General features: G+C 41.2%; 2 protein-coding genes across 4 annotated transcripts in view; one reads left to right on the top strand and one right to left on the bottom strand.

Moving 5' to 3' along the window:
* luc7l (LUC7-like (S. cerevisiae)) overlaps positions 1-11,115 on the bottom strand; it is a 59,997-nt gene extending 48,882 nt beyond the window's left edge. For both annotated transcript variants that reach the window (XM_068055686.1, XM_068055685.1), the window contains exons 1-3: positions 10,899-11,115; positions 6,781-6,875; positions 2,566-2,664 (exon numbers count right to left, since the gene is read on the bottom strand). In XM_068055686.1, coding sequence (XP_067911787.1) covers positions 2,566-2,664; positions 6,781-6,875; positions 10,899-10,959 — 255 coding nt within the window. In that variant the 5' untranslated portion in view covers positions 10,960-11,115. The remainder of the gene's footprint in view (positions 1-2,565; positions 2,665-6,780; positions 6,876-10,898) is intronic.
* Positions 11,116-11,322: 207 nt separating this feature from the next.
* Positions 11,323-23,870, top strand: part of fam234a (family with sequence similarity 234 member A) — a 58,354-nt gene continuing 45,806 nt past the window's right edge. Inside the window, exons 1-4 of one of the 2 annotated variants that reach the window (XM_068055684.1) lie at positions 11,323-11,410; positions 21,543-21,913; positions 22,251-22,364; positions 23,154-23,339. In XM_068055684.1, coding sequence (XP_067911785.1) covers positions 21,643-21,913; positions 22,251-22,364; positions 23,154-23,339 — 571 coding nt within the window. In that variant the 5' untranslated portion in view covers positions 11,323-11,410; positions 21,543-21,642. Of the gene's footprint in view, positions 11,429-21,542; positions 21,914-22,250; positions 22,365-23,153; positions 23,340-23,870 lie in introns of both variants that reach the window. The other variant, XM_068055683.1, reaches the window with a different exon arrangement.

Here is a 23,870-nt window from a genome sequence, read left to right as displayed (position 1 = left end):
TAGAAACAGAAATGGTTACGGCACAGACAGAGGCCATTTAGCCCATCATGTCTGTGCCGGCTTAAAAAACTAGCTGCCCAATATAATCCCACCTTCCAGCACCCGGCCTGTAGCCTTACGGGTTACAGCACTTCAGGTGCAGGTTCTTTTAAATGAGTTGAGGGTTTCTGCATCTGTCGCCATTCTGGGCAGTGAATTCCAGACACCCACCACCCTCTGGGTGAAAATATTTTTCCTCATGGCTCCTCTAATCCTTCTACCAATCACCTTAAATCTGTGCCCCCGGTAACTGACCTCTCCGCGAGGGAAAACAGGTCCTTCCTGTCTACTCTAGCTAGGCCCCTCAATTTTGTACACCTCAATTAAATCACCCCTCAGCCTCCTCTGTTCTAAGGAAAACACCCTCGCCTATCCAATCTTTCCTCATAGCTGCAATTTGCGAGTCCTGGCAACATTCTTGTAAATCTCCTCTGTACTCTCTCCAGAGCAATTATGTCCTTCTTGTAATGTGGTGACCATAACTGTACACAATACTCCAGCTGTGGCCTAACAAGCGTTTTATTCAGTTCCAGCATTACATCCCTCAGCCAATAACGGAAAGCATTCCTTATGCCTTCACCACCACTTTATCTACCTGTCCTGCCACCTTCAGGAACTTGAAGGAACATACACTCCAAGATCTTTCACTTCCTCTACATCCTCTCAACATCCTCCAGTTTATTGTGTACTCCCTTGCTTTGTTTGTCCTCCCCAAATGCATTACCTTACACTTCTCCGGATTGAATTCCATTTGCCACTTTTCCGCCCACTCAACCAAACCATTGATATCAATCTGGAGTCTACAGCTATCCTCTTCATTATCGACTACATGTCCAATTTTTATGTCATCTGCAAATTTCCCAATCATTATGTCCAATTATGTCCAAATCATTGACACCACAAACGGCAAGTGACCCAACACTGAGCCCTGTGGAAGGCCACGGGAAACCGCCTGCCATTCGCAGAAACATCCATCGACCATTACCCTTTGCTTTCTGTCACTGAGCCAATTTTGGATCCAACTTGCCACATTCCCCTGTATCCCATGGGCACTTACTTTCCTGACCAGTGTCATGTGGGACCTTGCCAAATGCCACTGCACTACCCTCATCAATCCTCCTTGTTACTTCCTCAAAAAAATTTAGTTAAGTTAATAAGACACGACCTTCCCACTAAATGCTTTTGTTACTCTGTCCTGCCACCTTCAAGATTTATGCACAAACACCCCCAAGTCTCTCTGTTCCTGCACCCCACTTTTAAAATTGTATCATTTAGCTTGCATTGTTTCTCTTCACTCTTTCTACCAAAATGCATCACCTCACACTTTCCTGTGCTGAATTTAATCTGCTCTCCATTCCACCAACCGGAAACACGTAATTTTATGATTGTTATGTGCGATTTTAAGCTGACCCAGCAAGGGCAAGGATGGCCGGTTTCCTTCACTAAAAGACATTAGTTAACTAGTTGCGTTTTTACCAACAATCCGACAGCTTCACGGTCACCATTAACGATACTAGCTTTGTGTTCCAGATTTATTTAATTAACTGAAATCAAATTCACAATCTGCCATAAAACCAGAAAGCGCTGGAAATACTCAGCAGGTCTGGCAGCATCTGTGGCGAGAGAAGCAAAGTTAACATTTCAGGTCTGTGACCGTTCATCAGAACTGGCAAAGGTCAGAAATGTAATAGGTTTTAAGCAAGTGAAGTGGCGGCGGGGGAAAGAGAACAAAAGGGAAGGTGTGTGCATTTGCCTTTGCCCCATGACATCCTTTCTGCCCCATCACACGCCTTCCGTTCTGTTCTATCCCCCACACAGCTCAGCTTCACTTGCTTAAAACCTATTACATTTCTAACCTTTGCCAGTTCTGATGAAAGGTCACAGACCTGAAACGTTAACTCTGCTTCTTTCTCCACAGATGCTGCCAGACCTGCTGAGTATTTCCAGCACTTTCTGGTTTTATTTCAGATTTCCAGCATCCACAGCATTTTGCTTTTATCACAATCTGCCATTGTGGGATTTGAACGCACATCGCCTGACGATTAAAACAGCCCTCTGGATTACTAATTCAGTAACGTAACCACCACACTACCATACCCTCACCCTCTTATATATTTAAATCTGCAGTTTTATTCTAAGTTAAATATTTGTTAATACCAAGTGCTCCTTCAGAGATACCTGGTAAATGAGGAAAGGTGCAAATTTGTTTAATCTTTAATATTTTTATATTCCTCGAGGTTATAAAAAAAACACAGCCAAAGCAGAGGGACAGTAAAGGTAAAGAGCTGCCCCCACATTACATAGTTTCTGTAACTTTAATGTCTTTATTTTTCTGGAACTAATAAAAAAAAACTTTGCTTTACCGTTTCTTACAAACTTCTTTCCAAATTCAGACTTCTCCCCCAACAACATAATCTTGGCTCACCACAAGAGACTAGACAGCAGATACAAGAACAGCAATGTTTTCAATTAGATCAGTGATCAGAAAAAACCTAAGTTAATTTATACAGAAATTTGGTAACTCACATCCAACTCAAAGAATAAATCTCTTTCCTTGGCAGCAATTTCATAATCAGCTCTCAATGCGAGGTCGTGAATCTTTGTGCATTCTCCCAAGTCCATGCGCTAGTAAACAGAGAATTTTAAATGTAATCGCAGTGCTCAAATTCAATGCAGTGTATGCCTTATTAGTGCAAGGTACAGTATTTTGCTAATGCTTAGTGTAACTCTACAGCAACTGCAACTTGCTACTATAGTATTACTTAAAGGAGCCAAAAGCTGCAATATACTAATTTAAAAAAATTAGTAAAGCTTATCACCACTAACAAGTCAATTTGTAAAGTTCAAAGAGTCGACATCTTTATGAATCTTTGCAAATACCACCAAAATACTAATTCCATGTTAAACTCTATTAAATATTATACTTTCACAGCTTACTCATTTACAATAAAAGGTTCTACATTACGTAGCAGATTGTGTAAATCTGTGTAGGAGAACTCAAAAATTAAGACCAATAGGCCAGCAGTATGTAAATTGTATCAATAATCACACCGCAGAATTCTATTCCTGTCTATTCAAAGGAAAGCTAACTTGTCCACTGAAGGATGTCACATTGCATGACAACAACTTGCATTTATATAGCATCTTAAATGACTTACAAATCACCCAAGGTACTTCACAGGAGCACAATCCAACCAAAACTGAAACCGAGCCAAAGAATTATGACAGGCTACCAAAAGCTTGGTCAAAGATGTAGGCTTTAAGGAGTGTCTTAAAGGAGGAGAGAGAGAGAGAGGTGAAGAGGTTTAGGGAGGGAATTGCAGAACTTAAGGAAGCTGAAGGCACAACCATCAATATGAGGCAAAGGAAGTGGGGATGCACAAAGTCAGAATTGATGGAACAAAGTTCTCAGAGGATTGTAAAGATTGAGGAGTTGCAGAGTTAGGAAAAAGAGTATGTCATTTAGCCCCTGAAGCCTACTCCGCCATTCAATTAAATGATGGTTCATCTGTATCTTACCTCCATCTACCTGCCTTGGATCTGTATCCTTTAATATCCTTGCCTAACAAAACTCTATCAGAGTTTTTAAATTTTCAATTGATCTAGCCTCAAGTTTTTTTTGAGGGAGGGGGTTTCAGATGGAGAGGGTCGAGATTATGGTTAGATTTGAACATGAGGATCAGAATTTTAAAATTGAGGCATTTGTGAACTGTGAGCCAAATGTAGGTCAGCAAGCACAGGGGCGATAAATGGTCTCAGTGCGTGCAAGGCCACAGAGTTTTGGATGAGCTCAAGTTCGTGGAAGGTGGAAGTTCAGCCTGGAGAGCATTGGAATAATTGAGTCTGCAGGAAATAAAAGCATGGCAGTAGCAGATAGGCTAAGCGAGGGGGCAGAGACAGTTGCTATTACAGAACTGAAAGCAGACTGGCTTTGTGTTAGAGAAGATATAGTCGGAGGCTCAACTCAGGATTCATTAGGACAAGTACAAATTTACTTTTAGTTTACAATATTCCAGTTTTGAGTTGAGAGAGAAACTGCTTTTATCCATCAAATAACTTGGCATATAGCGTGACTGTACTGCTCACATTGCTATATTATTCGGGGCAGAGATTGGAGAAACTATAATAGGGAATAAGGAAATGGCAGCAACATTAAACACTTTGTATTCAAGGTAGAAAATGCAACAAATATTCTGGAAATAATGGGGAACCAAGAGTCTAGTGAGAATGAGGAACTTAATGAAATCAGTTTAAGTAAAGAAATAGCATTGGAGAACTTAATGGGACAAGGGGGCGACAAGTCCCTTGGACCTAGGATTTTAAGGAGGGAGCTGCAGAGATAGTAGATGCATTGGTTTTGATCTTCCAGAATTCTTTGGTTTCTAAAACAGTTCCCAAGGATTGGAAGGTAGCAAACATAAGCCTGTTATCCTATCAGTTGTAGGCAAAACGCAAGCTTCTATTATGAGGGACATGGTAACAGAGCACTGAGAAAATCGGAATATGACTGAGCAGTCAACATGGATTTATGAAAGGGAAACTGTGTTTTACAGATGTTAAGAGTTTTTTGAGGAAGTAACTAGTAGGATGGTGTAGTGCATTTGGATTTTCAAAAAACATTCGGTAAGGTGCCACAAAAGAGATTATTACACAAGATTAGGAGTTCTGTGATTGGGGGTAATATTAGTATGGATTGACGTTTGGTTAATGGGCAGAAAAGAGTGGGAATAGACGGGACATTTTCAGGTTAGCATGCTGTAACTAGCAGAGTACTGCAAGGGTGAGGACTTGGGCTTCAGCTATTTAGAATCTATATTAAATGAATTAGATGAGGGATCTGAATGCAATGTGTCCAGGTTTGCCTATGATACAAAGTTAGGTAGGAAAATAAGTGGTGAGAATGATGCAAAGAGGCTGCAGAGAGATATAGGCAGGTTGGGTGAGCGGACAAGAAGATGGCAGATGGAATACAATGTGGCAAAGTATGAAGCTATGCACTTTGGTAGGAAAAATAAAAATAGAATATTTTTTGAATGGTAAGAGACTGAGAAATGTCTGCATTCAGAGGAACCTGGGTGTCCTTGCACATGACTCACACAAAATGAACCAGGTGCAGCAAGCAATTTGGAAGGCAAAATGGCATGTTAGCTTTTGTATCAAATGGATTGGAGTATAAGAGCAAAAAAGGTCTTACTATAATTACATGGGGCATTGGTGAGACCACACCTGGAGTAGTGTGTAGCTTTGGTCTCCTCACCCAAGGAAAAATATACTTGCCCTACTAGAGGGAGTGCAACAAAGGTTCAATAGACCAGTTCCTGGGACGAAGGGATTGCCCTATGGAGAGATTGAATAGACTAGGCCTATATTCACTGGAGTTTAGAAGAAGAAGAGGTGATCTAATTGCAACATATAAAATTCTTAAGGGTCTTGACAGTGTAGATGCTGAAAAAATGTTTACCCTGGCTGCTTGGAACTCAGGATTAGAGATCCAACTTCCAAGATAAACTGCCACTTTTATGCTTTGCATTATGTGAAGAGTGCCTGCAGAGTCTCATCGACAGGTTTGCGGCTGCCTGCAATGAATTTGGCCTAACCATCAGCCTCAAGAAAACGACCATGGGGCAGGACGTCAGAAATGCTCCATCCATCAATATTGGCGACCACGCTCTGGAAGTGGTTCAAGAGTTCACCTACCTAGGCTCAACTATCACCAGTAACCTGTCTCTAGATGCAGAAATCAACAAGCGCATGGGAAAGGATTCCACTGCTATGTCCAGACTGGCCAAGAGAGTGTGGGAAAATGGCGCACTGACACGGAACACAAAAGTCCGAGTGCATCACGCCTGTGTCCTCAGTACCTTGCTCTATGGCAGCGAGGCCTGGACAACGTATGTCAGCCAAGAGCGACGTCTCAATTCATTCCATCTTCGCTGCCTCTGGAGAATACTTGGCATCAGGTGGCAGGACCGTATCTCCAACACAGAAGTCCTCTAGGCAGCCAACATCCCCAGCTTATACACACTACTGAGTCAGCGGCACTTGAGATGGCTTGGCCATGTGAGCCGCATGGAAGATGGCAGGATCCCCAAAGACACATTGTACAGCGAGCTCGTCACTGGTATCAGACCCACCGGCCGTCCATGTCTCCGCTTTAAAGATGTCTGCAAACGCGACATGAAGTCCTGTGACATTGATCACAAGTCGTGGGAGTCAGTTGCCAGCATTCGCCAGAGCTGGCGGGCAGCCATAAAGGCAGGGCTAAAGTGTGGCAAGTCGAAGAGACTTAGCAGTTGGCAGGAAAAAAGACAAAAGCGCAAGGGGACAGCCAACTGTGTAACAGCCCTGACAAACAAATTTTTCTGCAGCACCTGTGGAAGAGCCTGTCACTCTAGAATTGGCCTTTATAGTCACTCCAGGCGCTGCGCCACATACCATTAACCACCTCCAGGCGCTTACCCATTGTCTCTCGAGATAAGGAGGCCAAAGAAGTATTATGTGAAAACTGGCATTGAAACTTGCTCTACTTGCCCTGATTATAAATGACTGGAGTTGGGCGATTAGCGAGGAATATACTGCAGTCATGGAGAAATCTGAAGTGCAGATGCTAGTTCAAAGGGGAAGAAAATTGTAAACCAGAAGCACCAGATTTCAATAAACGCCATGTATGAAAATATTGCATTAACTGTCCTTCTTTGCAATGTCCCAAAACAGTATAAAGGAATGAACAAAACTACATACCGTTCCAGAAAGAATATCATGAGGACAGCAACCAAGAAGATGACTCTTGCAAACTCTATCATCTGAGAATTTCACACGTTGTCGTGTTGCATCTCCTGAAACAAGGCAGTTTAAAGTTGATGAGCTCAGAATTGAACAGAGGTACTTTTGAATAAGTGGACTTATCACCAGGCTGCTTTACAGCCAACTTACTGTACTAATGTCTTCTTGCATGTAATAGTGTGACTACCTCTTCAACTTTACTGCAGAACAGGAACATTCTTTACACAACAAACAGAATTTATTACGCAACACCTTGAGAATGCATTCTTCTTAAATCTTGGGCCTCTGGAATGTTGTACTTTGATCAAGCTACATAGAGAATGCCATAATGGCATGCTTTTTTAAATTGCAAAAACATCAAAAACATGCCTAAAACAGGTTTAAGTTAATTGATGGGCACAGTTTGCTTTTACTGACACCAGATTGCAACGTCCAACACTTTCAGAAACAAAAGAACTCAGGTTAGGATTTTTATACACACTGTGAGCATCCAAAAGGTACCACCGAGCATCTTCAACCTTTGCGCCTCATCTGCAGAGATTCTTACTTGCTGTAAAAAATTTAAAAAGGGAAGGTTTTCTGGGCCACACCTGTAGTAAGGTAGTTACAGGAATGATACAAAGAATAAAGGTAAAATGTAACTGTTATGTGACAATTTAATGCCATTTTGTGTATATGATAAATGTGTAATATTCTAATATTCCTTTAGACTTGCAAGTATCCCAATACTACTTTAGTGTTTCCCATTGTATGCAGTTTATATTTAGTCTCAACTATGTTGTTTATATTAATTACTTCTGAAAAGCAAACACTTTTTTGATATTCATAACAGCTTTAAAAATTATTCATGACTCACGGCTCGATGAACATGAGGCTTTTCTGCAACTCCCTTGCAGATTGATGTAGGCAGGCAAAGATACATTGAACCTTTATAAATAAAACAAGGGGCCACAATTGTTCAGTTTGTATGAATAGAGATATGGGAAGCAAATTTCAAATGCAACTAAATAAAACATAACTGAGCTTCCTGTAAGAAAACTGAAATGAGGTGCAAACCATAAGTTTGCACTAAATTGTCAAAATCAAAAACCTATAAAAGGAACATACAGGTAACAGCTAGTGACTTTTCAGTTTAGAACAGGAACAGAGGACAAAAAGCAAGCATTTGACATTACAGCTTTCTCTTCTCCTACAGGTATAAAAACACAGTAAGTGTATTTTAAAAACTTCTATTTGACCAAACTGTTTTGAAAGGAACTGCATTTCTATTTACATATCTCGTGTTCAAAGCTACCAAGAGCTCCCCTGAATGTAAATTGTTGAATCAACCTTGTCCTTCTTAGAAGTTTTAAACTTTAAAATTAACCCCGTACTGTCAGCTATTATATACATTCTTAAAACTTCAACATTTTCCATTTTCTATCAGACAAAACATATTTTGATCTATGTGATGCAATGCATGCAAGAAATGAAAATAAATCAACAGTACCCAAGTGTGCCATCATTGAAAAAAATGTTAGCACTAAAATAGTTCTGCTGATATCAAAGGGGGCAAAAAGACAATAGTGAAAGTTTTGGAAAGGAGTTTCCCCAAACAATCTGAGCTTTGTACTACCCACTTTTAACTTCAAAGGACACTCATCCTCAGAAGTCTCCATGTGCTAAAATCAGCAAAAAGCAATCACATTTGTGGTTCACCAGTAGATGTGGTATATTCGGATTTTCAGAAGATGTTTGATAAGCTCCCACACAGATGGTTAGTAAACAACATTAGTGCACATGGGGCTGGAGGTAATATACTGCAATGGATTGAGAGTTGGTTAACAGACAGAAAACAGAGAGCAGGAATAAACAGGTCATTCCCAGGACAGCAGGCTGTCACGAGAGGATCAGTGCTGGGACCACTGCTGTTCACAGTCTATATCAATGATTTGGATGTGGGGACCAAATGTAATATTTCCAAATTTGATAATACAAACTAGGAGGGAATGTAAGTTGTGAGGAGGATGCAAGGAGGCTTCAAGGGGACTTGAACTGGCGAAGTGAATGGGCAAGAACATGACAGATGGAACATAATGTGAATAAGTGTGAAGTTATCCACTTTGGTAGAAAAAACAGAAAGACAGAATATTTCTTAAATGGTGAGAGGTTGGGAAGTGTTGATGTCCAAAGGGACCTGGGTGCTCTTGTTCATGAGTCATTGAAAGCTAGCATGCAGGTGCAGCAAGCAATTATGACAGCAAATGGCATGTTGACCTTCATCGCAACAGAGACTATACTAATCCCTAGAATGGTGGGATTGTCTTGAGCAGAGATTGAGCAAACTGGGTCTGTATTTGCTAGAGTTTCGAAGAAGGAGAGCTGATCTCATTGAAACATACAGAATTCTTATAGGGTGTGACAAGGTTGATGTAGATAGGATGTCTCCCCTGGTTGGTTAATCTAGAACCAGGGGACATAGTCTCAGAATAAGGGGTAGGCCATTTAAGACTGAGAGAGGAGGAATTTCTTCACTTAGAGGGCAGTGAATCTTCGGAATTCTCTACCCCAGAGGGCTATGGACGCTCAATCATTGAGCATGTTCAAGACAGCAATTGATAGATATCTGGATACTAATGACATCAAGGGATATGGGGATAGTAAAGGAAACTGGTGTTAAGGTAGATGATCTAACTGAATGGCGGAACAGGCTTGATCGGCTGAATGGCCTACTCCTGCTCCTAGGTTCCTATGATAGGAAAGGTTACACAAATAAACTTTTCCAAACTTCACTCAGGAGAAATATTTATTTTGTTAATGTTGAAACTATGCACAACTTCGGTTGATAACATAATACATTCACCTACAACTCAAAAAATGTCGTCACAATCTTTCAGAGACCTAAAAGTTCAATATTTACCAAATAAATGTGAATGTCTACCATACTGATACGTACACTACAGTATTGATCCAACAACATCCAGCATGAACAGCCTTCAGAGAATCCCTTTTCCACCTCAAAATTCATATCAGTGTTTTCCAGGCTGATTACATTACTGCACTGCATCATCTCTCAACTCTAAAATAAAAGCAAAATACTGCGGATGCTGGAAATCTGAAACAAAAACAAGAAATGCTGGATTCACTCAGCAGGTCTGGCAGCATCTGTGGTTAACTCTGCTTCTCTTTCCACAGATGCTGCCAGACCTGCTGAGTGAACCCAGCATTTCTTGTGTTTTTATCTCTCAACTCTACTCGTTTTAATGGTTAGAAATCAAAAAGGGAAACTTATTGGAGATTTGTTGGATACAATACATGGACACTGCACAATACAAGCGTATCCCTCTTTTGATAACTTGTTCCAATTTTACTTGCAAAAATAGGATCGCAAATGAATGTTTAACTTGTGACGTTCAAAAAGCACAAATATCTGCACATCCATTTTGATGATGTACTCACTAATCAGTATTACAGCCTGTTTAAAATGCTTATCAGGAAAATAAATAGGTTCGAGTTCTCCTTCAAATGTGAAGTACAAGTCGCAATATTCAAACAGATTGTTAGATGGATTATTTTCTTGCATTTCTCAACAGTAGATTTTTGTGGATTGTTTCCAATGGCTATTCCAGCCATTCAGTGGACTTTTAAAACAAGCAACGTTTTGAATAGAAACTAAAATAGTGGCTGTACATTATTTAACTCGGCCTCTTTTAGCAACACTCCATGTTTGGAACAACTTATTTTCGATTTTATTTAAATACATGTGAGAGCATATATATATTTAATTTTAATCATACTCCAGCAGAGTGTTATAGTTTGGACAGTAATAGTGAAGGGACAGTGTAGCATTTGGGGCCTACAATGTCCAAGCCATTCCATGTGGCCTGACTCCACACACTTGTACAGCCTAACCTGGCCCGGTCTGGCCTGGATCAGCCTCCGTTCACAGTGAACCACACCTTGGGTACTGTTGTTTGTTTTTTCTCTTGGTTAATGGTGACCTGGGTGGGTTTTGGTAACGAACTGATTTTAATGTGAAAATTCACCCCGGAAAAACAAGAAACGGCAGCACCGAAAATAAAACAAGACGCACTTACCGTCCCGGGAGGTGCCCATTAACTGGTCCAGCATTGCTCTCATTTGAGCCTGAGCAGACATTGTGATTTTATTGTTTTCAGATCGCAGTTTATGTTTTCTGTTAATTTTAAAACAATATATTATATGAATAAATGACGGAAACACTCCAGCAGAACCCTGAGGCCTAGTCGGCGCTCTCTCCCTCAGTAACGTCCAAACCTTCCGGCACCCGCTCTGTCGCCAACACAAGGTATGCCGGGAGCTGTAGTGCGCGCCGTGTACTTATCCCGCTCTGGATAGGGGGCACAGACTACAATACCCAGAGGACACCGTTGCCAACACGGGGCATGCCGGGAGCTGTAGTGCGCGCTGTGTGTCTATCCCGCTCTGGATCGGGTCACCGACTACAATACCCAGAATGCAGCGCGAGTCCCGTACACATGCGCAGTGGTGGGCAGTGAAGCGGATTGACGAAGTGCTCGGTGAAAGACAGGAGAAGGCTGTCGTTGTCTCTTTCTGTCTTTGGATGGAGGTAGAGCGATAGCTCGCTGTAAGAATGTCATTATTTGATGATTATTTATTCTGTATCAGAGTGGCTTTTGTTGTGCTGCCGTGTAAACCAGTGTGCTGCACCTTTTGGTTTGTCGCATTTGCCCGGGCGGGGAGGGCTTGTCCTTTTTTTTTGCTGACACTTCGTTAATATGTTTATTCCTGAGGTTGTGAGGGAATGAATTCTGCCAACCTCGTAATAGGACATAAGTTAGGGTATTCCAGTAAAAAGGTGTGTTTTTTTAATCTTATTGTTACTGCAGACTATGTAAAATTTATATGCTCACGAAGATTACAGGGTGTTAAGGCAGAGGGTGCAGGAAAGATTCACGAGAATGGTTCCAGGGATGAGGAACTTCAGTTACGTGGATAGGTTGGAGAAGCTGGGGCTGTTCCCTCTAGAGAAGAGATGATTAAGAGCAAATTTGATAGAGATATTTAAAATCACGAGGGGTCTGCACAGAGTACATGAGAAATTTATTCCCATTGGTGGAAGAGTTGAGTACCAGAGGACACCGATTCAAGGTAATTGGCAAAAGAAGCAAAATTGATGTGAATGTGTTTATGCAGCAAAATGGTTAGGATCAGGAAAGCAATGACAGAGTGCAGTGGAGGCAGATTCAATCGAGGCCCTCAAAAGAGAACTGGATATTTATCTGAAGAAAAAAAAAATTGCAGGGTGATGGGGAAAAGTCAGGGCTGTAGAACTATGTGAGTGCTCTTGCAGAGAACCACCATAGACACAATGGGCCAAATAGCCTCATTCTGTGCTTTTTTGTATTTGTTAATGGGATGTGGGCGTCACTGGCGAGGCCAGCATTTATTGCCCATCCCTAATTGCCCTTGAGAAGGTGGTGGAGAACTGCCTTTTTGAACTGCTGCTGTCCATGTGGGGTAGGTACATCCACAGTGCTGTTCGGAAGGGAGTTCCAGGATTTTGACCCAGCGACAGTGAAGGGATAGCGATTGTAGTTCCAAGTCAGGATGGTGTGTGGCTTGCATGGGAACTTGGTGGTGATGGTGCTGTAACCTTTCTATGATTCTTTAGATCCAGGATTATGAAATAGACTTTTTAAAGCAGGAAGCGTGAGAACTTAAATAAAAACAGAAAGTGCTGGAAAAACTCAGCAGGTCTGGCAACATCTGTGGAGAGAGAAGCAGAGTTAACATTTCAGGTCAGTGACCTTCAGAACTGACAAGTATAAGAAATGTAAAAGATTTTAAGCAAAAAGTGGGGTAGGGCAAGAGATAACGAAAGAGAAGTTATTGATAGGACAAGGTCACAGAATAGCTGACTAGAAGGTCAAAGAGCAAAGGCAAACAATATGTTAATGGTGTGCTGAAAGACAAAGCATTAGTACAGATAGGGTGTTAATGGACTGAAAACTGAACAGCCACAAGCACAAACATGAAAACAACAGTGGGTAGGCACAGTAGGAACAAACTGTACAAACTAAGCTAAAATAAACACAAAAAAAAGAAAAAATAATTAAAGATAGAAGTAAAATGGGGGGCCTGTCATGCTCTGAAATTATTGAACTCAGTGTTCAGTCCGGCAGGCTGTAGCGTGCCTAATCGGTAAGTGAGGTGCTGTTCCTCGAACTTGCGTTGATGTTCACTGGGACACTGCAGCAATCCCAGGACAGATGAGAGCGGGGGGGGTGTGTTGAAATGGCCAGCAACCGGAAGGTTGGGGTCATGCTTTCGGACTGAGCGCAGGTATTCCACAAAGCGGTCACCCAGTCTGCGTTTGGCCTCCCCATTGTAGAGGAGACCATATTGTGAGCAGCGAATACAGTATACTACATTGAAAGAAGTACAAGTAAATTGCTGAAAGGAGTGTTTGCGGCCTTGGATAGTTTCCATGTTTGTGCTTGTGGTTGTTGATTAGTGTTCAGTCCATTAACACCCTATCTGTACCAATGCTTTGGCTTTCAGCACACCATTAACATATTGTTTGCCTTTGCTCCATGACCTTCTGGTCAGCTATTCTGTGACCTTGTCCTATTAATACCTTCTCTTTTGTTATCTCTTGCCCTACCCCACTTTACTTGCTTAAAATCTTTTACATTTCTTATATTTGCCAGTTCTGAAGAAGGGTCACTGACCTGAAACGTTAACTCTGCTTCTCTCTCCACAGATGTTTGCCAGACCTGCTGAGTTTTTCCAGCACTTTGTTTTTATTTCAGATTTGCAGCATCCACTGTATTTTGCTTTTATATAAGATTGCAAACTTGTTACATGAAACTGGGTTTATACATCATGAGGATCACCCTGGTCCAAGTTTATTTCAGTTTATAGTATCAACTTCTGTTTTACACAGCACTGAAAGAGGGCAATCTTCTGGTATGTAGCATCAGTGATCACCTTGATGCACTGGTTAGTTGTTGCCTATCAAATGTGGCAAAGGCCACCTGATGCGCTTGGAATGCTACAAATTCCGTCAGTAACCTCTTGTGGTGAGTGGGAGGAGTGCTGTTTGATATAATGATGTTCAGCGAGGTCTGAATAAAACCTTTCTGGTCTATAAACCTTGGTGATTAGGTATCCGACTCAGATACCTTCCTGGTATGCCTACCATCACTGGCTTGGGACAGAGGTTGGGGAAAGTCTTTGGAGAGGTTAACCATACTCCATTAATTTCAATTAAATATGATGGAATGGGGTCATGGTGGACCTTAAAGTTGACAGGCCTTCTTTTTTTAAAAAAAAAGGCAGGTAGTAGGCATTACTGTCCCAGTTTGCTCTGTTTTTTGCCCATCAGTAATTCACAGGAAAATCCAGACAAATGAGTGAAATGTTGCTGTGTACACAGAACATTTAATCTGTTTTTTTTAAAGAATTTTCTGCCTCCCCTTTGTTGCTCCAGTCTTTTTTTTCCTGCCTCCAATTTACTTCATGCTGCTGGACTGGTCCAGCTCTGCACTCCCAGTAAAGGACAGTTCTCATGATGTTACCTTGGAATTCAGAGTGAGATGCTTTAATTGATATGCATGATTACCAGGACATCCTAGGTCTGAAAGTGCAAAGCTGGGTTATGAGACTAATCCCTAGCATCAGAGGATTGAATAATGAAGAAACGTTAGAAAATGTTTGACACCAAACTTGAAAGAAAATGATTGGATGGAGATTTTACTGTGATTATACAAGGTCAGAAGTGAAATATAGCACTATTCCAACTTACATATGAACTAGGAACAGGAGTAGGCCACTCGGCCCCTCGAGCCTGCTTTGCCATTCAATAAGATCATGGCTGATCTGATTGTAACCTCAACTCTACATTCCTGCCTACCCCGATAACCTTTCACCCCCTTGTTTATCAAGAATCTATTCACCTCTGCCTTAAAAATATTTAAAGACTGTGCTTCCACTGCCTTTTGAGAGCTCCAAAGACTCACAACCCTCTGAGAAAAAAAGTTTCTGTCTTAAATGGGTGACCCCTTATTTTGAAAAAGTGGCCCCTAAGTTCTAGATTCTCCCATAAGGTGGAACATCCTCTCCACATCCACCCTGTCAAGACCCCTCAGGATCTTGTATGTTTCAATCAAGTAGCCTTTTACTCTTCTAAACTCCAGTGAATACAAGCCTAGCCTGTCCAATCTTTCCTCATTGGTATTGGTCTAGTAACCCTTCTCCGAAATGCTTCCAACGCATTTACATCCTTCAATAAGGAGACCAATACTGGACACAGTACTCTAGAAGTGGTCTCACCGATGCCCTGTATAACTGAATGAAGCATAACTTCCCTACTTTTGCATTCGATTCCCCTCACAATAAATGATAACATTCTATTTGTTTTCCTAATTACTTGCTGAATCTGCATACTGACCTTTTGCGATTCATGCACTAGGGCACCCAGATCCATCTGTATCTCAGAACACTGCAATCCCACACAATTTAGATGATATGCTTTTTTATTCTTCCTGCCAAAATGGACAATTTCCCACTTTCCCACATTATACTCCATTTGCCAGATCTTTTCCCACTCACTTAATCGATCTATAACCCTTTGTAGCCTCCTTATGTCCTCTTCACAACTTACTTTCCTACCTATCTTTGTTCATCAGCAAATTTAGCATCCATACCTTTGGTCCCTTCATCCAAGTCATTATATAAATTGTAAAAGTTGAGGCCCCAGAGCTGATCCTTGTGGCACACCACTCATTACATCCTGCCAACCAGAAATTGATCCATTTATGACTACTCTCTGTTTCCTGTTAGCAGCCAATCCTCTATGCATGCCAGTCTGTTGATGTGGCAAATGCCTTTTGTAAATCTAAGTACAGTACATACACCAGTTCCCCTTTATCCACAGCACATGTTACTTCAAAGAACTCTAATAAATTGTTTAGACATGATTTCCCATTCACAAAACAGTGTTGACTCTGCCTGATGCATACGAACATACAAATTAGGAGCAGGAGTAGGCCACTGGGCTCTTTGAGCCTGCTCCACCATTCAATAAGTTCGTGGCTGAACTGATTACTCCACATTTCCACCTACCCCGGATAACCTTCCACCCCCTTGCTTATCAAGAATCTATCTACCTCTGCCTTAAAAATATTCAAAGACTCTGCTTCCACTGCCTTTTGAGGAAGATAATTCCAAAGACTCATGACTCTCTTCTGCTCATCTCTATCTTAAATGGGCGTCCCCTTATTTTTAAACAGTTCTAGTTCTAGATTCTCCCACAAAGGGAAACATCCTTTCCACATCCACCCTGTCAAGACCCCTCAGGATTTTATATGTTTCAATTAAGTCACCTCTTACTGTTCTAAATTCTAGTGGATACAAGCCTAGCCTGTCCAATCTTTCCTCATAAGACAGCCCGCCCATTCCAGGTGTTAGTCTAGTAAACCTTCTCTACTGCCTCCAATGCATTTACATCCTTCCTTAAATAAGGAGACCAGTACTGTACACAGTACTCCAGATGTCTCACCAATGCCTGTATAGCTGAAGCATAACCTCCCTACTTTTGTATTCAATACCGCTCATGATAAACGATAACATTTCCTAATTACGTGCTGTACCTGCATACTAACCTTTTGCAATTCATGCATGAGGACACCCAGATCCCTCTGCATCTCAGAGCCCTGCAATCTCTCACCATTTAAATAATATGCGATTTTTTTTTTTTTGTTCTTCCTGCCAAAGTGAACAATTTCCCACTTTCCCACATTATACTCCATTTGCCAGGTCTTTGCTCACTCACTTAACCTATCAATATCCCTTTGTAGCCCCCTTATGTCCTCTTCACAAGTTACTTCCTTACCTGTCTTTGCGTCATCAGCAAATTTAGCAAACATACCTTCAGTCACTTCATCCAAGTCATTTATATAAGTTGTAAAAAGTTGAGGCCCCAGCACAGATCCCTGTGGCACACTACTCGTTACATCTTGCCAACCAGAAAATGGCTCCTTTATGCCTACTCTGTGTTTCCTGTTAGCTAGCCAATCTTCTATCCACAACAATATGTTACCCCCTACATCATGAGCTTTTATTTTCTGCAATAACCTTTGATGCGGCATCTTATCAAATGCCTTCTGGAAATCTAAGTACAATACATCCACCAGTTCCCCTTTATCCACAGTGCATGTAACTCCCTCAAAGAACTCCAATAAACTAGTAAAACATGATTTCCCTTTCACAAAACCATGTTGACTCTGCCTGATTACCTTGAATTTTTCTAAATGCCCTGCTATAGTATCTTTAATAATAGCTTCTAACATTTTCCCTAAGACAGATGTTAAGCTAACTGGCCTGTAGTTTCCTGCTTTCTGCCTCCCTTTTTGAATAAAGGAGTTACATTTGAAATTTTCCAATCTAATGGGATCTTCCCTGAATCTAGGAAATTTTGGAAAATTAAAACTAACACATTAACTATCTCACTAGCCACTTCTTTTAGGACCCTAGGATGAAGTCCATCAGGACCCGGGACTTGTCAGCCCGCAGCTCCAACAATTTGTTCAGTACCACTTCCCTGGTGATTGTAATTTTCTTGAGTTCCTACATCCCTTCCATTTCCTGACTTGCAGCTAATACTGGGATATTACTTGTATCCTCAGTAGTGAAGACCAATGCAAAATATCTGTTCAATTCATCTGCCATATCCTTATTAGCTATTATTAATTCCCCAGACTCACTTTTTATAGGACCAACATTCACTTTAACTCTTTACTTTTTAAAATATCTATAGAAACTCTTACTATCTGTCTTTGTATTTCTAGCGAGATGTCTCTCATACTGTAATTTAACCTTCCTTATCAATCTTATTGTCATTCTTTGCTGTTTTTCATATTCTGGCCAATCTACTGGCCTGTCTCCCATCTTTGCTCAATTATAGGCTTTTTCAAGTTTGATACTATCTTTAACTGTTTTAGTTAACCACGGATGGCAGGTCCCACCCTTGGAATTTTTCTTTCTAGTTGGAATGTATCTATTCTTTCTACTCTGAAATATCCCCTTAAATGTCTGCCACTGCATCTCTATTGACCTATCCCTTAACCTGATTTGCCAGTTCACTTTAGCTAGCCCTGCTTTCATGCCCTCATAATTTCCCTTATTTAAGTTTAAAATACTAGTCTTGGACCCACTCTTCTCCCCCTCAAACTGAATGTAAAATTCAATCATATTATGATCGCTACTACCTAGGGGCGCCTTAACTATGAGGTCAATAATTAATCCTGTCACATTGCACAATACCAGGTCGAGTATAGCCTGCTCTCTGGTTGGCTACAGAACGTATTGTTCCAAGAAATTATCCCAATAACATTCTATGTACTCCTCATCTAGGCTACCTCTGCCCATCTGATTTTCCCAGTCTATATGTAGCTTAAAATCCCCCATAATTATCGCGATACCTTTGACAAGCTACCATTATTTCTTGCTTTATACCCCGTCCTACAGTGTGATTAATGTTAGGTGGCCTGTACACCACTCCCACGAGTGACTTCTTGCCTTTATGATTTCTCATCTCTACCCAAACTGCTTCTACATCCTGGTCTCCTGAACCTAGGTCATCCTTCTCTATTGCGCTAATACCATCATTAATTAACAGAGCCACCCCTCCATATTTTCCTAGCTTCCTGTTCTTCCTAAATTCATGTACCCTTGAATATTCAAGTCCCAACCTATGTCATCCTGCAGCCATGTCTCTGTAATGGCTATCAGATCATACTCATTTACTTCTATTTGTGCTACCAGTTCATCTGTTTTGTTTCGAATGCTATGTGCATTCAGATACTGAGCTCTTAGTTTTGTCCTTTTATTATTTTTGTAACGTCTAGCCTGGCTGCTGATTTACTCTTAAATTTGTACTGCCTGTCCCTTCCTGTCACGGTCTGTTTATCATTTCCCATATTAATACCTTTCTCACTTGCCTTGTCTCGACTCTTTGATTTACCACATCTTCCCAAATCTAATACGTTGCCCCCTCCATTTAGTTTATAATCCTCTCTACTTCCCTAGTTATGCAGCTCGTTAGAAGGCCAGCCCCAGCATGGTTCAGGTGTAGACTGTCCCAACAGCACAGCCCCCACTTTCCCTAGTACTGGTGCCAGTACCCCTGAACTGGAACCCACTTCTCCCACGCCAGTCTTTGAGCCACGCATTCCTTTTCTCTAATATTATTTGCCCTATGCAACACTGCCTTCTGGACTCTTGCTGTTTGCTGCAGAGAACAGTGTCTATTCCCCTCACTATACTGTCCCCTGTCCCCCCCACCCCCCCGCCCTGCTTGAATGGCTTGCTGTACCACGGTGCCATGGTCAGTTTGCTCATCCACCCTGCAGCCCCCACTCTCATCCAAACAAGCTGAAAGAACCTCAAATCTGTTGGACAGTTGTAAAGGCTGAGACTCCTGCCCTCTGGGTTCCCTTACCTGCAGCCACACGCTCCTGTTCCTGACCACTGACCAAATCAGAAGACCTGATTCTGAGCGGTGTGACTTCCTTCTGGAACAAAGTGTCCAGGTAACTTGCCACTCCCTGATGCATCGAAGTAGCTTAGCCTCCAGCTCACGAAGTCTGAGCTGAAGCTCCTCCAGCCACAGACACCTACTGCAGATATGATTGCCTTGGATCACCCTGGTGTCCACGCGCTCCCACATACTGCAACTGCAACGCACCACCTACCCTGCCATCCTTACAGTGTTACAGTCATACAGGGCGTTAGTACGAACGTATAAAAGAAATTCAGGACTCGTGTCAACATTTCTTCATACAGAATGATTAGTACCTGGGTAAGGTGGTATGGGTAAAATATCTTCAATAATTTAAGAGGCAGATGCAGTGATGGGGTGAACCATAGCTTTCATGGACTAAATGGCCAAGTTATGCTTGTCATACATATTGGGCATGCTGCATCATAGACTGTAAATGTGCCTACAGATGGATAGCAACTTGAGGTTTGGTGAAAACTAAAGACCCCAATATGTTTAGCATGTGGAGCATGTGTGCAGACAATTGTTTGTCCATAGCAAAATGGGTTAAAGTGATGGTATGAGAGTGTGTGGTTTCAGTGCACGGGATTTGGGGCATTCTTTTGCCTCCAGCTGGAGCTTCTGCAATATTGTTTCACCTCAAAACAGCACCGGGGATGGATCACACAGTGCAGTAGTACCGAATTAAGGTGATATGTTACACCACTACAAGCCTGAAATAGGTGCAGAAGTTAGTACAACAAATATAATCAAAGGAACTCAGAGCTCTTGTTGGGTGTAGGACTGGAGACGGCTGTAGAGGTAAGGAGGGTGAGCCCATGAAGGGATTTGAACACAAAGATGAAAATTTGCAATTTGAGGCATTGCAGGATCGGGAACCAAAGTCAGCGAGCAAAGGAGTGATGGGTCAGTGGGACTTGGTGTGGGATAGTATATGGGCAATAAAGTTTTAGAATGGCTAAAGTTATGAAGGGTGGGAGGCCAACCAAGAGAGCACTGGAATAGGTGGCAAAGGTGTGGATGTGGGATTTTGCAGCAACTGTGTTGAAGCAGGGCAGAAATGGGCGATGTTGCAGAGGTGGAAGGAGGACTTTTTTTGATGGAAATAATGTGGAGTCAGAAACTCAGCTATAAATCGAATAGAACGGCAAGGTTGTGGATATTCAAGTTCAACTGAGAGGGAGAAGGAATCAGTGACAAGGCTATGGTGTTTGTGGTAACTGCTGAAGACAATGTCTTCAATTTTCCTGATATTTATCTCGAGGAAATGTGGCTCATACAGGACTGGATGTTGGGCAAGCAGTCTGATGACACAGAGGGGTATGGAAAGTACAACAGTGGGTCACAGTTACAGAGAATGTCATTTGTGACTTTGATTAGAGATGCTTAAATGCTGTAGCAGAGATTGAAACCGAAAGGAGAGATTTAAACATGGTGTTGTGGGAAAGATGGGCACGCAGAATGCCGAGAGAAGCACATAGGGATAGATGTGGACTTATCCCAGGGGAATTCAAGCTGGACATTGGCAGAAAGGCAGAGCACTAACAAAGGGTTTTGGGTAAAAATCGAGTGGCTGGGGCAGAGTCAAAATACCCAAGAGGGGTAAGTGAAAGGTGGCATGGCTGGTGACAGGGAGAGAAGGAGACAGGAGAGAACAGCCTCTGAGGGGTCGACAGAAGAAAAAAAATCTCTTCCCTCTTTTGGATAGGTATGAACTGAACAGCAGGTGAGTGGGCAGGCCACATGGAGAAATCAGGCATTCAGCCAGTTGGCTGTATTCCCAAAAGACATATTTGGATGTTGAGTCCTGCCAAGATATAGTATTGCCTTGCCTTTTGCAGAGTATTGCTGTGACAATTATGTTTTAGTAATAAAATATTTTTTGTAATGTCACTGGTCTCACTTTTATCTGTTTCAACTGTGGCATCAAACATGCTGATCAGCACTTTCTGCCATGTAGTGTAATTTCCCTTTGTTTCTTCTGTGACCTACTGTATCAACTGTAGTTGCTTTGGAATTGGTAATTATATCCAACAGAAGCTCTTTGTTATGGAGGACATGAGATGTGCAAATGGAAGGGACCAGTTTCAGCTGTGTGGATACCCTTTTAATCAAACATTCACCGTTGCAAAAAGCTTTGTTCACTCTGTGATTTTTAAACTTTTTAACCTTGCAGGAAGAATACTGGACGAGTCAAGAGGAATTGCTCGAAGGCGACAAAAGGCATATTTTGAATAAGTTACTCAGATATCCCCATTGTGATGTAAATTAGGAATATGAGAGAAAACAAAGATTTAGAGGCAGAAATACATCCTCTGAAAAATGATGAGGTCAGAAACCGGGACGCAAATGAAGTTTCTAACAGACACAAAGAAACCAAGATCAAGCCCCTGAGAAAATTTGGTCAGCTATCCCGTTGTAGAACTGCTGCCTTCTTCTTGGTTTTATTTTTAAGTCTAATTGTGGTGTTTGCATTTTCCTTCATAATTCCTTGTCCAGTGAGGCCTGTCTCACAACGGACATGGACCAGAACATTTGAAAATGCAGGTAAGGTGTAATTAAGTTAAACAAGTTCCTTATAATGCATCGGTCTTGAATAATTAAACAAAAAGAAGCACAAAGATGTGAGCAACCTTAGTTTGGTGACTCTGCTGATTTAATGAAAAATTTTAGTTTGCATTTATTTCAGTATAAATTTTAATTGTCTTCGTAGACAAAGCTACAATTTCCCTTACTGTTTAAAGTTGTACTCGAACTTCTTGATATATTTGATAGCTGGATGGATACAAACAAGATAACTTAAATTGATAAAACAGAAGTAATTATATTTGAAGCATGATGTTAACAATGTACTGATATATTTGTGTTCTTGGTATTGTTGCAGTGAGTTACCCTTTTCTCACATTGTGGGATGTGAACAGAGACAAAGTTACAGATGTGATATTTACATTTAAGTATTCCAACGACTCTAACATTAATGGATCATGTGTAGCTGAGGGTAAGGGACTATAATCAGACTTATGGAAATTTTTCTGGGTGGACAGTCCTTCAATTTTATTGGTAGTGAATTCAGCCATATCCTCTCTGTCTGATGGTGTTACTTCTAACTGGATTCACATTACCAGTTTACTGGTATTCAGTGTGAAGGCAGCATAAGCTGCAAATTTACTGATACTGCACTTTTATTTCAATGTGTGTACAGTTAACAATGTTAAAGAGAGGGAAAAACTTATAAGAAGAGCAAAGTATTTATCACTTTTCTGAAAAATGTATCCGTGTATATTCTTCTGAAAGCTTACAGGTTATTTCGGTATAATTTGCAATCTCTGAACACAAATTTCCATTTTCCCTTTGCAAACCTTTTGTCAGCAATTTCTCTCCAACTTAGTATACATAACAACTGGATAAGAACTTATGACTGTGAAAGTTGAATTATAGACTAAACAATATGACCTATTATATCCAGACAAACAAAAACATTAGTGTGAAGATTTTTATTTCTGTAGCTTGTTATGGTATGTTCAGACTTGTATGTCTAAAGTAAAAAAACATTGAAGATAGAGATGAAGTGCAAGTGTAATCTGAGGGAAATGTTTGAACCGATTACAATATTGCTGAGTATTTACTGTTTTGCTTACACAGTGTTGCATCTGGTTTTTGTTAAATCTCTATGTTAATCTTGTGTCGACCTTGAGCTGCAAAGTAATGTAATTTTTTAAATGAACTAAAATGTTTATATGCACGACAATGTTATCTCATGGTTAATTAATTTATTCCTTTTTTTAAGGCTTTTCTTCTCCTTGTGCCTATGTAACTGTTCTGTCAGGAACAAATGGGAATCTCCTGTGGCAGAGAGCTCTGGCAGACGATATTCAGCACCTTCAATGTGGGATTGAAAATCTAAATGGTTCAAAGTCGTCAGGATGCCTAGTCATTGGAACCCCTCATCTCCTTACTGCAATCAATTCTTCTGGTATATATTTCAGAGTAGATTTATCTTTTTGATATTGTTCTCCTCAGGACTTTATTTCCTTATTATTTTGAAAGAACCCTTCAAGTATGAATAAAGTACACAGATTATTCAAATATTAGATCAGGAATGATAAATAGTGGGAGGAAAACTTTATCCGAGATGAATATGGAGGAGGCAGATAGATGGGGATGAGGGAAGGGAGTAGAGGAACATAGGAGGAGGAGAGGCGAGAGAGAAATGGGCATTAGATCATGCACAGAGACGGGGTGACGAAAGGCAGGGAAAAGAAGACGGGAGATGGAAGCAAGAAGGAATGGAGGAGAGGGGTGAATGGGGAGAGGAAAAGCAAGCAAGGCAAGCTTTCAGCCAGAGGAGGAAATACAGTGAGTTGGCCTATCTTTCTTCGGGGCCCCGAGATTTTCTTCCAGAGGATGGGTGGTGGAGAATGTTTGTGAGGAACTAGGCTGCCTTCCTCCAGCTTCTGATTTTCTGGGGAGGTTAGTAAATGACCATCTTCCACCCAGGAACTAC

Source organism: Heterodontus francisci, chromosome 24 (genome assembly GCF_036365525.1).
Source record: "Heterodontus francisci isolate sHetFra1 chromosome 24, sHetFra1.hap1, whole genome shotgun sequence".
In the NCBI taxonomy this organism is placed as follows: Eukaryota; Metazoa; Chordata; class Chondrichthyes; order Heterodontiformes; family Heterodontidae; genus Heterodontus; species Heterodontus francisci.
This window is presented reverse-complemented; position numbering and strand designations above follow the sequence as displayed.